This window comes from Hipposideros armiger, unplaced genomic scaffold (genome assembly GCF_001890085.2).
Source record: "Hipposideros armiger isolate ML-2016 unplaced genomic scaffold, ASM189008v1 scaffold_253, whole genome shotgun sequence".
Classification (NCBI taxonomy): Eukaryota; Metazoa; Chordata; class Mammalia; order Chiroptera; family Hipposideridae; genus Hipposideros; species Hipposideros armiger.
In genome coordinates, this window is record NW_017731603.1 from 2,144,128 (window position 1) to 2,156,491 (window position 12,364).

The following is a 12,364-nucleotide window of genomic DNA, read 5'->3' on the forward strand; positions in this document are numbered from 1 at the left end:
CTATTAGGGCTTATAACAAGAAAACCCCACAGGGCCTGTGCCCAAGATTTTCACTCTTTTCTCCTGTGTGAACAACCTCCACTCTCAGGTGAATGGGAAACCCAGACCCTGACCTTGACCTACTTCTAGCTTAGATATGGGGGAGGCAGGGTGTCTCAGCAGGGGTGATGCTGCATTCACTGATGCATTTGTAGTGTAAGGAAACTGGCATTGGAGTTCCAGGAAAGAGCAGTCAGGGAAAATCAGAAACATCAAGAGGGTGAACAAAAAGCAAAACCAAAGCTTTCTTTCAAAGCCAAGAAGCTCATGGGGACGAAGCGTTAAGGCAAGTGGCTGCCTTTCTTCGGAGCGCCACCACTGCTGCAGGGTAACCAGCCTGGGGCTGGGGTAGGTAGGGGACAGCTAGGACAGTTACCTGTTAAGGATCTAGGGCAGTGTTTGCAAACCTAGCACAACATCATGTTTTCAAAGTCCTGATAGATCTTAGCAGTCCAGTCAACTCTCATTTCCCCATTCAGCTGATTAGCCCAAAGAGGAACTGGTGGCTTTAGGAGAACTGTTGAGTTTGGTTTGTTTGTTTTTTCTGTTTCATCAACTGCTTTTTTTCTCATCGGTTCAGTTTATACCAAGCTCACTGGCCGCTGCTTAGGGCTGGCTTGTGGCTGGGGCTGTCTGAACCATGAACGGCTTCAGGGGTGCCATCCTGTTCTGTGCAGTGGCTGCATGGGCTAAAACGGACAAGCCCGTGGGAGAGACGGAGGAGGTTGGATTTCAAAAATGCAAGAATGCCTTAAAACTGCCTGTTCTGGAAGCTTTACCTGGAGGAGGCTGGGATAATCTGCGGAATGTGGACATGGGATGGGTGATGGACTTGACTTACACCAACTGCAGGACCACAGAGGATGGGCTGTACATCATCCCCGATGAAATCCTAACCATTCCCCAGAAACAGAGCAACCTGGAGATGAACTCAGAAATCCTGGAATCCTGGGTGAATTACCAGAGCAGCACCTCCTTCTCCATCAACACAGAGCTCTCCCTTTTTTCCAAAGTCAACGGCAAGTTCTCCCCTGAGTTCCAGAGAATGAAGACCCTTCAAGTGAAGGACCAAGCTGTAACCACTCAGGTTCAGGTAAGAAACCTGATCTACACAGTCAAAATCAACCCTGTTTCCAAACTGAACTGGGGATTTAAGAAGCTGCTCATGGACATCTCCGACCGTCTGGAGAACAACCAGACCCGGATGGCCACCTACTTGGCAGAGCTCCTGGTTCTCAACTATGGTACCCACGTCATCACCAGCGTGGACGCTGGGGCTGCTCTCATTCAGGAGGACCACATCAGGTCCTCCTTCATACAGGACAGCCAAAGCAGCCGCAGTGCTGTCACTGCGTCTGCAGGAGTGGTCTTCCTCAACATCGTGAACTTCAGATTTGAAGAGAACTACACCTCACAGAATGTCTTCACCAAGAGCTACCTCTCAAACCGAACCAACTCCAGGGTGCGGAGCGTTGGAGGGGTTCCTTTCTACCCAGGCATCACCCTGCAGGCCTGGCAGCAGGGCATCACCAACCACCTGGTGGCCGTAGATCGCGCTGGCCTGCCGCTGCATTTCTTCATCAACCCCGACATGCTGCCTGACTTGCCAGGGCCCTTGGTGAAGAAGTTGTCTAAGACGGTGGAAAGTGCCGTGAGGCGCTATTACACATTCAACACCTACCCTGGATGCACAGATCTTAATTCTCCCAACTTCAATTTTCAGGCCAACACTGATGATGGCTCCTGCGAGGGGAAGATGACCAATTTCTCCTTTGGTGGGGTTTTTCAGGAATGCACCCAGCTCTTGGGAAACGAGGCTGTCCAACTCTGCCAACATTTGGAGCAGAAGAATCCACTGACTGGCGATTTCTCCTGCCCCTCCGGCTACTCCCCAGTCCGCCTGCTGTCTCAGATCCATGAGGAGGGTTACAACGGGCTGGAGTGTCAACGGAAGTGCACCCTCCTCGTCTTCTGCAAGACGGTGTGTGAAGATGTGTTCCGAGTGGCAAAGGCCGAGTTTAGGGCTTTCTGGTGTGTTTCCAGTGGCCAAGTATCAGAAAACTCAGGACTGCTTTTCGGGGGCCTCTTCAGTGGTAAGAGCATTAACCCTTTGACAAATGCACAGTCGTGCCCAGCTGGCTATGTCCCACTGAGACTTTTTGAAAGCCTCAAGGTATGTGTCTCTCAGGACTATGAGTTGGGGTATAGGTTTTCGGTCCCCTTTGGTGGGTTCTTTAGCTGTGCAGTTGGGAACCCCTTGGTGGATTCCGCCATAACCAAGGACTTAGGGGCACCTGCTCTGAAAAAGTGTCCCGGGGGCTTCAGCCAACACCTAGCCCTCATCAGTGATGGGTGCCTAGTGTCCTACTGTGTCAAGTCTGGGCTCTTTACAGGAGGGTCTCTGCCCCCTGCCAGGCTCCCGCCTTTTACCCGGCCACCCCTCATGAGTCAGGCTGCCACCAACACTGTCATAGTGACAAATACCGAGGCTTCAAGCTCCTGGATTAAAGACCCCCAGACCAACCAGTGGAGGCTGGGAGAGCCGACAGAGCTACGCAGAGCCATGAAGGTCATCCATGGGGATGGCAGTGGTCTCTCGGGAGGAGCTGCTGCTGGGGTTACATTGGGGGTCACCACCGCTCTGGCAGTTGTCATCACCCTGGTCATCTATGGTGCCCGGAAGTACAAGAAGAGGGAGTACCAAGCAATCGAGGACGAGAGGCAGAGTTTGGCTCCAGGCATTGCAGAGGCTGGAGCCACCCCTGACCAAGGGCAGGAGCAGATTCCAGCCTAAAGCTCCCCGGGGAACTGTCATTTCCGAGCAGAGCTTCAAGCATGTCTTTCATTCCTTCTCTCTCCACTTCTGCCTTCTTAACTACTAAAGTGGCAAGTGCTACAAAAAGCAGGTATAACTTTGTAACTTCTTTAGGTCTCCGGGCTGGGAAATTAATAGAGTGACATGGACAAGTTTGTGACTTTCTAAGCAAAAGTCCTCCTGGGGACTAAAACATAAAGGGGGCGTCTTTTCTCAATGTGCACTATTAATTATCTTTACCTCAATGCATACGTGTAAAAAGGGAGGCGGGAGAATGCTGACATCTAAACTTGGAAACGATGCATTTAATCTGACGTTGGCTGTGGTTTCCAATTCATGTGCTGTAAGAATTTCTGCCTTTAAGTGTTACCCTCTCACTATTTTGTTTTTTAAAAGCTCTCTGGGTCTCTTACTCCTGGAGGCGTCACAGCCCCCAGAAGACACAGGAAGTGCTGCTTGGCCAAAGCTTGGAGGGCTTTGTATTGACGGGCTGTGTCCTCGCCTCTGGGTCATCCCAACATCATCTGAACAGAAAAATGTTGCTTTTCCTTAGCCCATGTTTTCCAACTTCCTCACAATTTAAGACTTACCTAGAGCGGACCACTCTTGGGCTTTGAACGAGTGTCATAAAGTCTTCAGAAAGTATTTAAAAGTATACACTTCTAGTAGGATGTCAAGGGAGAAGGGATAGTTTGTAGAAAAAGGAGTAAGTGAAGAAAGGGTAAGAACTGGAAAAGATTCTGGTGCTCAGGGGAAATTGGAATTCTTACCCACAACCAACGACCTGGCTTTTCCCTCTTAGCTCATCGTAAATGAGGCAAAGAAAGGAGTGTAGATTTGGGTAGATCAATCATTACAGTTTCCTGGTCTGTTACCAAAGTACAACCCTTTCCTCTTCCATGAGTGGCCCTTACTCTTCCTGACTCCCATCACATGCACATACGCCCCAAACACACACACACACACACAAACACACACACACACACACACACACACACCCCACATTCCAACAAGAAATTCGCACTTTTTCTGGAGTGGGAGACAAAGTAAAACCCAAGAAGTCAAAGTAAGTCCACACCTAAATTTTTCATCCTCCCCAAAACCGAAACAGTAGACATGCCCGACCTTGATTTTTTTCCAGAAGAAAGGGGGCTGACATGATCAAATCCATGTTTTGAAATGAAATGGAAGGGTATCCAACACCATTTGTGACATAGTTCTTTCAGTTCCAGGCTGACTTCTGGGGCACTTAAGAGGGCGCACGATTGTCACCTGGCACTTGGGGCTTTGCCCCGTTTTAATACCACTCTCACCTAATTGTAATGGTCAGGATGAATTTGTTAATGTTCCTCCATAACATTTAAAAAAATTATATATTTCTTCACCAAATCAAGTGTCATTCATGAGTAATCATCTGTGAAGGAGAATTTGTCCTCTCCTCATTAACATTCACAACCAAGAGCTTAGGTTTACAACAGGTCCTTCTTCCGGGGAGCTTGGAGCGTCCCAATCTGTTGGGAGATGGGAAGAAGCTTCCTTCATCTTCCACTGTGACACAGAGAAGAGACACAAATTGCAGAATTGGAGCCCTGCGCTTCTGACTGCCCAACCAAGGACACGAATTTCTACAACCCACGCAGTTAACTCCGCCTCTTAAGCATTAAAATGTTCTCTTAAACCTCTGGGTGTTTTGTGAGTGAGTTTCCACCAAGCTAACCACTTTTCTGCAAATACTGACTTTCCCAGGAATTCTTTGAAGATTACTTACTGAGTCAGAGACAAAGTAGAGCTATCGGCTCCCAGACTTTTAGTGCACTAACCACCCATTGAAATGAAAAACTTCTTCCCAAACTTATATTTTGACTAACAAAATGGCACATACATATGCATTAACATATGTACTTGAGAAACACCCTGTCTGAAATGAGAACATGGGAGTTTGCAGTGTGCCTTCATCAAACCCTTTTACCAAGTCAGAACCCAGAGGGGGGTGTCCCCAGGTTCTGCGTTCCTGACTGGTGAGCTCAGGCTGTGGAATCCAGCTTTCAAGAAAACCACACTCTGTGGGCTCACAGAAACAGACATGTTTGGGGGACAAAGGCGGCTTTGCAATTGCATTTTATTTTTGTGTTCTTGTTCTTGTGTGTATTGGGATGATTAATACTAAACATTTAGTTGAAAAGAAAAAAACCCACAGCTTGTAAACTATTGAAACACACACTATAGTGTGGTCAGGTGAAGGGAACTTTAAGAAGCAAACACTCATGGTTTTTAAGAAGGTTTTCCCCCCACAGGTTCATTTACTTATTTCCTCTGCCATGTGGTCTGTTTCCTGTAGAGGAACAAGAACTCAAGCCAGGTCCCGGGGTCAAACGTGTGGGTAGGAAACATGTGAGGGGAAAGAAAAAAAAAAAAAAACAGAGAAAAGGGGTTTCCCCCACCCATTCCAGTGGAAGGGCTTGTGGTCATTTACAGACTCACAGAGGTACCCCAAAAGCCTCACAGACAGGTGCCGTGATCTCCAGAAAGCAGAAGGTTGACAACAATTTGTGGCTGTTCATTTGCGCTTTATTGTTCTGCACATACACCTCATGAGCACCAGGTGGCGACGTCCTCTCACAGCAACACCAGGGACTTCAAAACACACCAGTCACAAAGATTTACATTAGGACATTCACCTGCCCTCTCCCAGGAACCCACCCCACCCCACTCAAGTGCCAGTGACCACAGACAAGGAAAGGGGACAGGGCCCTTTCTTGTACCACACCGGGCCTTCCCCCAATCTTCTCATGCACACAACAGTGCAATACCAGGACAAGTACTTTTGACCAAATCTAGAACCACAGAGAAGTCCAAGTTTTACAAAAAAGTGGGGGGAAGGGGATGAAAACACAAAGACACACACACACCACATGAACACAATTAACCTTTAAGGGATGAGCATTTGACAGGATCGGTCTCCAATCCCATTTTGTCATCCCTGGAGACTCAGGAAGGGAGAACCTGGGCTGCTGGTGCTAAGACGATGAAAGGAAAGGCATGGAATTCCCTGCATGAGCCGGGGCACTCATCAGGGCTTCTGGTGGGGAAACATCCTGTGCCAGCCTGGGGGGTGCACAGGGCTTCTGCTGGCAGGGCTGTGCCTTCCCAGCTTGGCACAAGAGAAAGGGCAAAGGAATGCCCCCCGTCTTGCCTGGCACAGTGGTAGAAAAGAAATCCAAGATTCCTGCTGCCCAGAAATTCCCACAAGGAGATGAGGATGAGGTAGCCCCTACCGAGCATCCTCAGAGAGGAAGAAAAACGGGCCACAGGCACAACTGACATTCTGGGGAAAAGGCTTGGAGGCACGAAGACTCTTCTCCAAGTAGTGTTGCCCCTGGCATACAGCCTGCCTTGTGTACTCTCTGGGTCCTCTTCCACACCCACGCCTTCTTCTGCCTGACGCAGGAAATCAGTTTTTCCCCACTGCCCATTGCCAGTTGTCAAAGCACGTCTTCTTTCTTCCCCACTGCCTAGTGCACAGTCGTGCTTGTACCCGCTCACCCTCAGTCTTCTTCCTCATCCCTGTGGGTGACTAGCCCAGCAGAAACCTGACAGGGGTGCTGAAGGCGGAAGTGGTACTAAGCCTACAACGAGGCTCTCTAATGGCCTCTGGTACATGGTAGCCTGGTGAAGGGCACAGGGTGTGATGTCTCCCATCACGTTCAGATGTTTCCTTCCCAACTGTGGCAGGGAGCTACCACCGCATGCAGCAGTGAACTCAGGACCAACCTCTGGGTCTGCTGGTGACATAAAATGGCTGCAACTGACAGGAGAGGCTGGAGCTAATGTGGCAGACACGATTCCGCCTATCAGAGCTCCTTCTGCTGGAGCCAATCAGCGTCCCTATAGCCAACTGGAAAAGGAGGAAAGGCTCAGCACCAGCATGTCCCGAGGAACTGGGTGACACTCAGGTAAATCTGATGGCCACAGTGATGTCAAAATGGCTGCAGGCCAGCCAGCAAGCAGCAATGAAGCTGGCTCTCAGGAAAGCTTGGTTTCCGGTTCTAACTTAAGTACCATTTTTGAAGGTTCTTCTGTTTCAACTTTTCTAACATCAAAAACCTTCCAAATAGTATGAAATATATATGCATATATATACGTCAAACCCCCAAAACATGAGGTATATAAATTCAAATTAGTATCCAGAGGAACTTCCCCCAAACACATAGTTCAAAGAACCCACTTTTTCAAAGGGGGAATTGGGTTTCCCTTCTTGATCCCCCTTCTCTCCTCCCTGACCCCCAATTCATTCCTTAATGGGAGCCAAAGGCAAAAGGAATGTTGGGGAGGGGGGTAGACAGGGTCTTGGGACACAACCCAGGCTCAGGTTGGACTGGACCGTAAGGTGGTCCTAACCCTGTTCCTATGCGCTAACGAGGCCCCCTCCATGCTCTAGGTCAATCGGTAATAGATGAAGGCAATGAGGGGCCCAGCACCACCTCTGGGCTCAGATTAGCAAATTTGAATGGACACAGATTGAAGACCTCAGAGAAATAAGACTGGAAGGAGATTGGCTCAGATCCAATCTTGAAAGAGATATAAAAAGTGGCCAGTCCAGCTCTCACCTTACACATCTCCCCAAACACAGTACTGTCTCCATCAGAGTCCAAGTTTACCATGGATGGGTTGTCAAAGGGTGAGAGAAGTTCAGGGAGGGACCACAGCCTGGCTGTCTGATCCCCATCAAAACTGGGGTTGGACATCTTGCAAAACAGAGCGTGGGAACATGACGGGACTCTCCACCAACCTGGCGCAGTGGTGTGCGCACATACACACACATACACACATATATGCACATACACAGATGGCACAGAGCCCAGCCCGGGCTCTACTCACAGTGACTTGATGAGACTCATGGAATCTTTGAGCTGGTCTGGGATGAGTTGGGAAGAAGGCTATGGGCTCCTCTCCCTGAGGACAGTTCAGGTGCTAAGTAGGATGCAGGCTCTGGTCTGATCAGAGAGTGGCTGGAAACATCATGGGGTGCCATCCAGAGAGGAATCCCAGAGCCCATCCATCTGCATGAAAGAACCAGGTGCCTCTTTGGACAGGTCAGAGGTGTGAGGAGGAGGGAGGGCCCAGAGAAGCCAAAGACTGTTATGAGAGCTGAGAATGCTCCCAGAACCCTTTGCATCCCTGACCCTCTTGGCAAGAAGTGCTTCCTCGCTGTACACCAAGGCATTGATTTCTGATGTCACAGCAGTTTAGCGGTTCACCCCTTTGCCCCCCAACCTTGCACAGTGAGAGCTCCTCGCCTCCAGTGGAGGAGAGAAAAGCAGAAATTCCACTCTCGAAGCAGAGTGGAAGCAGCAGGAAGCCAGCTGGGCAAAGAACCTCAGGCTTCACAAGGCCAGGGTATGGAGTGCCCACGCACTGTCCATACCCTAAGTGTGCTGACCATGGCCCCACTCAGGGGGAGGGGTGGGGGCGGTGTTCTTGCCTACCCAGCACCGAAAACTCCATGGGAACAGACCAGGGGTGGCCCTCATCCCATGTCCCCTTTGTGGTGGATGAGGTTTATGAATGACATCCCCTATTCAATCTGGCACCCCCTTGTGGCTGGGAGGGATGGGGGATGGAGACAGGACAGGAGGGGAGATGAGGGAGTTGGGAGGTCAGGGCACCAACTTCTACCTTGACTCTCCCCACTTCCTGTCCTGTGGTCCCCACAGCCCCTCCCCCCAAAGCCCTTCCAGCTCAGTCCTTCTCCTGGGCCGTGCTGTCCTCAGAAATGCCCTGGGCAGCCAGTTCAGCCAGCACATTATCCAGGTAATTGGCATCCGGGTAGCCATGGCCAGTGAGATTAGAGCCGAACTCTGTCTTGTGGTGGACCTCATTCCAGATGACGGTATCTGACTCGCCCGTGGTGCTGGAGGTACCGATGGCAAAAATGAGGCGGCGATCCCAGGCCACCAGCAGTAGCTTCAGAACCTGGGACAGAAAAGGCAGGAGATCAAAGTCTGGCACGCAACGTTGGTCAAAGACTATCCCTTGGATGGCAGAGTCCTCCCAAGGGCCCCACCCCTTCCTGTATCATGACACCCTAAGGAGCACAATTGGATGTGGGGTCAGGGACCTGCAGGAAAGTCTTGGCTCTGTCACCGGCTAACTGTGTGACATTGGACAAGTTTTATCACCTCTCTGGGCTTTAATGTCCTTATTTATACAACGGCAATAATACGATCTGCCCCTAAAGGTTGTGAGCAGTTTAGCAAGTGCCATGTGAAGAGGACTTTCATAGCAGTGCCTGGCACGTGCTAGTCAACAAATGTGAGCAACCAACATCATCATAGCTGCATTTTAAAAGACAGGCCCTAGGAGGTCAGGGCACTTCTGAGCTGAGATCTCCTGAAGCCGTGCCCCCCCCCGGTTTGCCCACAGCTAAACTTGTGGAGTGTTTCTCCAATGGTGTGGTTCAAGCTCTTCAAGCCTATTTCATATTTATTTTCTCATCTGGCCCTCACAACCACACTTTGAGGCAGGCCTGGCAGGTGCTATTATTGTCTATTTTACAGGTGAGGCCCAGGAAGGTGTTAAGGCTTGTAGGACGTTCTCATTCAGCCAAAATTAAAAAAATAGATACAGAGGGTGCCCAAACAATGGATACGCATTTTAAGAAAGGAAAAAGTTGTATTAAAATTGTAATACTCAATATATACGGATAACAAAAGATGAATACAAGTCACGTTTGACTTCTGCAATTACACGAGGTGCTCAAAGTGGTGACCATCAGCAGAATTTTAACACAGTTTTTTCCTTTCTTAAAATGTGTATACTTCTTTTGGGGCACCTTGTTAAAATGAAGTAGGTTCTCCGGCGCGGCATTTCTATCAAGCTTCTGCCACTAGTGTCGGTCCCGGGACCAGGCTTAAAGCAGCAAAACCCTAAAGGAAGGATCCTAAAATAGACGAACTATTGCCAGTAACACCCAGAAGAGGAGAAAGCCACAGCCCCACCCCCACCAATCCATAGGAAGAAGTTCTGATCACATCCACTCTTACCTATGGTTGACTCAGCTATGACCTTGTTACTATGCACATCGAGAGTTAAGACAGACCTAGTTCCCTTTTGCACGGTCATCATAGGGAGCAAAGCTTGGAGCCCTGACATAGACGTAAATAACCTGACACCCGCACTCTTACTTTTCTCCCTTTCTCGCTGTCTGGAAGGTAACAGTGTCGGGGGAAGCCACGAGCGCTGAAACTCTTTCCAGGATTCGGGTGTTCCGGCCCCTGAGCAGAAGGAAAGAAAGCGAAGGGCATTTTTCAAAATATTTCTGGCGCAGGGGTTCAGGCTGTGACTAATTCAAATCATCATGACAATAATAATGGCCGTAGAGTCTAGACAGAGAACAGACCCACAAAACAGTCGGAGTGGTCACTCAACCCGCTCACTTTGGAGTCCTCAGGCCTGGCTTTGGACCCGAGCTGCCGCAGAGTTCCCTCTTGGCGTGTGGGTTCCCAGTCCGTTAGACAGGGCGGATGTGAAATTCTCATTTTGTGCGACTATTAGGAATGTTAAGTGAGCCCGGCGCCTGCTGCATGCTAAGAGCTCAGTAAATATTTATTGGCACCGTCATCATCATGTATTCGGGCTGTTTTGTTTTACAAAAGAGGAATACTGCGGCCTTCAGAGGTTAAATGACTTCTCCAACATTAAGGGCTTTGCCAAACCTGATTTCCTGAGGCACATTCTGGACATTTTGCCTCCAAACGAGTCAGGATAGCACAGGTGACTGTGACTATGAGCCATGCAATCAGAATGATCTGAAGGATTCTTATAGATTTTGTCCTCAGTCCTCATGGGTTCTTGTTTGCTTTTTTTTGTTTGACAATATGGATTGGGAAATTCATGACTAAAAATCTAGCAACATTTCAATTGTCATCACCCTATCCTATGAAGCAGTCTCAGGCCACGGGGTGGGAACAAAACGGAAGCAGAATTTACCCAGAAATCAGGCCCCCTCAATCCAGAATGGGCTCACAGGCCGCTTTGAGAAATTCATGAAAAGTGAGGGATTTTAGCCCAGTGACGTCTTCCCCATATGTTTGTCTATAGTTTCTGAGCAGCCCTGACCCACTCAGAGCCTGTGGAACCCTGTTTTAAAATCCCTTCTAGATAAAAACAATATAATATTGATCATTCCATGCTTCTGTCACCAGCTCCCACACAGAAGATCAGTAACCGGTGTCTTGGCTGAATAATTGAATGAGCGAGTGAATGTATGAATGAACGACAAAACTGCAAGAAAACACAGATTTTTCATTTTCTCTTATTATGGATAATGGTTCCAAAATGTTATTAAAATTCTGTGATTTTAATTTTTTTTTTTTTTAGTAGCATGGTTCAAGGTCATCTTTGGTTTGGCAAATAGAATGCAAACGTGCAGTGGGGTCTCGGAGAAGGGAGCGATGGCTGTGAGCAGAAAGAGGCCACGGTGTCTTCCTGGAGACGCAGGACAGGAAAGTCCTGAATTCCACACTCACATGAAATCACTCCACGTTTGCAACATTCTCATGGCCACGGCCGTGTCTAAGCCAGGCTGCCTGAGTGCAGCGCCAGCTCCGACCAGGGCTCTGCCTGCTCCTCTCTTGCCTGGGATTCGCCTGCTGTGCGCCAGCACAGACGCCTGCCTGGCGCTGACCCAGCAGGGCTGCGTGCTCCTGGCACCTTGCTAAGCGAAGCAGTCACGACTCTGCCTCGGCCCAGATCACAGCTTCTCCCCCAGGGAACCGTTCTCTGCAGCGAAGGCTGAGCTTAAAGGTCTCGACGCCTCACAGAAGCCCAAGTTTCCATGGATGGGCTGAGAAAGGGCAATGAAATCGTGATCTTAATTGGGGAGGCCCCAAATTAGACTCTTCCTTACGGCCATTCAGCACCCCCACCTTCTCCCCTCCTCCTAAAACTGCTCTTCGCCATTTTTCATGCCTTTCAAGTCTTTCCTAGCGACGCCCCTGCACCAGAGAGTCTCCTCAGGCCCTCCCAGTCACACAGACACAGGCCCTGTTCCTCAGTCTGACAAGTGGGGTACCCCCGTAATGAGGGCCGCCAGGTATTGAGCACACAAGTACTGTGCCGGGTACCACAATACGCACACACAAACATTATCTCCCATTCTGGCGAAACCCCTGCATACTAGGTTCCCGGCTATACAGATAAGGAAACCAAGTCGGGAAGGTCAGGTGGCTGTCCAAAGTCCCCAGCTAGTGGGGACCAGCCAGGACCTGGAGGCCAGGTCTGCCAGATAGTGATTTTTCCCTGACTGGTTGGTAGTTCCTCGAAGAAGAATCATGTTTTTCATTGAATTCACTTACAGGCTATCACATCTTCCTGTTTTATTTCTTCCACACCATTTGTCACTATTTGGAAGCACCTTGTTTACCGTATTTGCCGGCGTATAAGACGATTTTTTGGCCCTGAAAAATATGCCTCCAAGTGGGGGGTCGTCTTATACGCCAGGTACACTTC

The 12,364-nt window shown here is 49.4% G+C and overlaps 2 protein-coding genes across 2 annotated transcripts in view; one reads left to right on the plus strand and one right to left on the minus strand.

The window, feature by feature from the left end:
* The first annotated feature begins 530 nt into the window (after positions 1-530).
* On the plus strand, positions 531-4,532 carry MPEG1 (macrophage expressed 1). Its single transcript, XM_019655934.1, has one exon. The coding sequence runs from the start codon at positions 680-682 to the stop codon at positions 2,831-2,833; it is 2,154 nt and encodes a 717-aa protein (XP_019511479.1). The 5' UTR covers positions 531-679; the 3' UTR covers positions 2,834-4,532.
* Positions 4,533-5,402: 870 nt separating this feature from the next.
* DTX4 (deltex E3 ubiquitin ligase 4) overlaps positions 5,403-12,364 on the minus strand; it is a 49,546-nt gene continuing 42,584 nt past the window's right edge. Inside the window, exons 6-7 of the mRNA XM_019655966.1 lie at positions 10,039-10,128; positions 5,403-8,827 (exon numbers count right to left, since the gene is read on the minus strand). Coding sequence (XP_019511511.1) covers positions 8,594-8,827; positions 10,039-10,128 — 324 coding nt within the window. The 3' untranslated portion in view covers positions 5,403-8,593. The remainder of the gene's footprint in view (positions 8,828-10,038; positions 10,129-12,364) is intronic.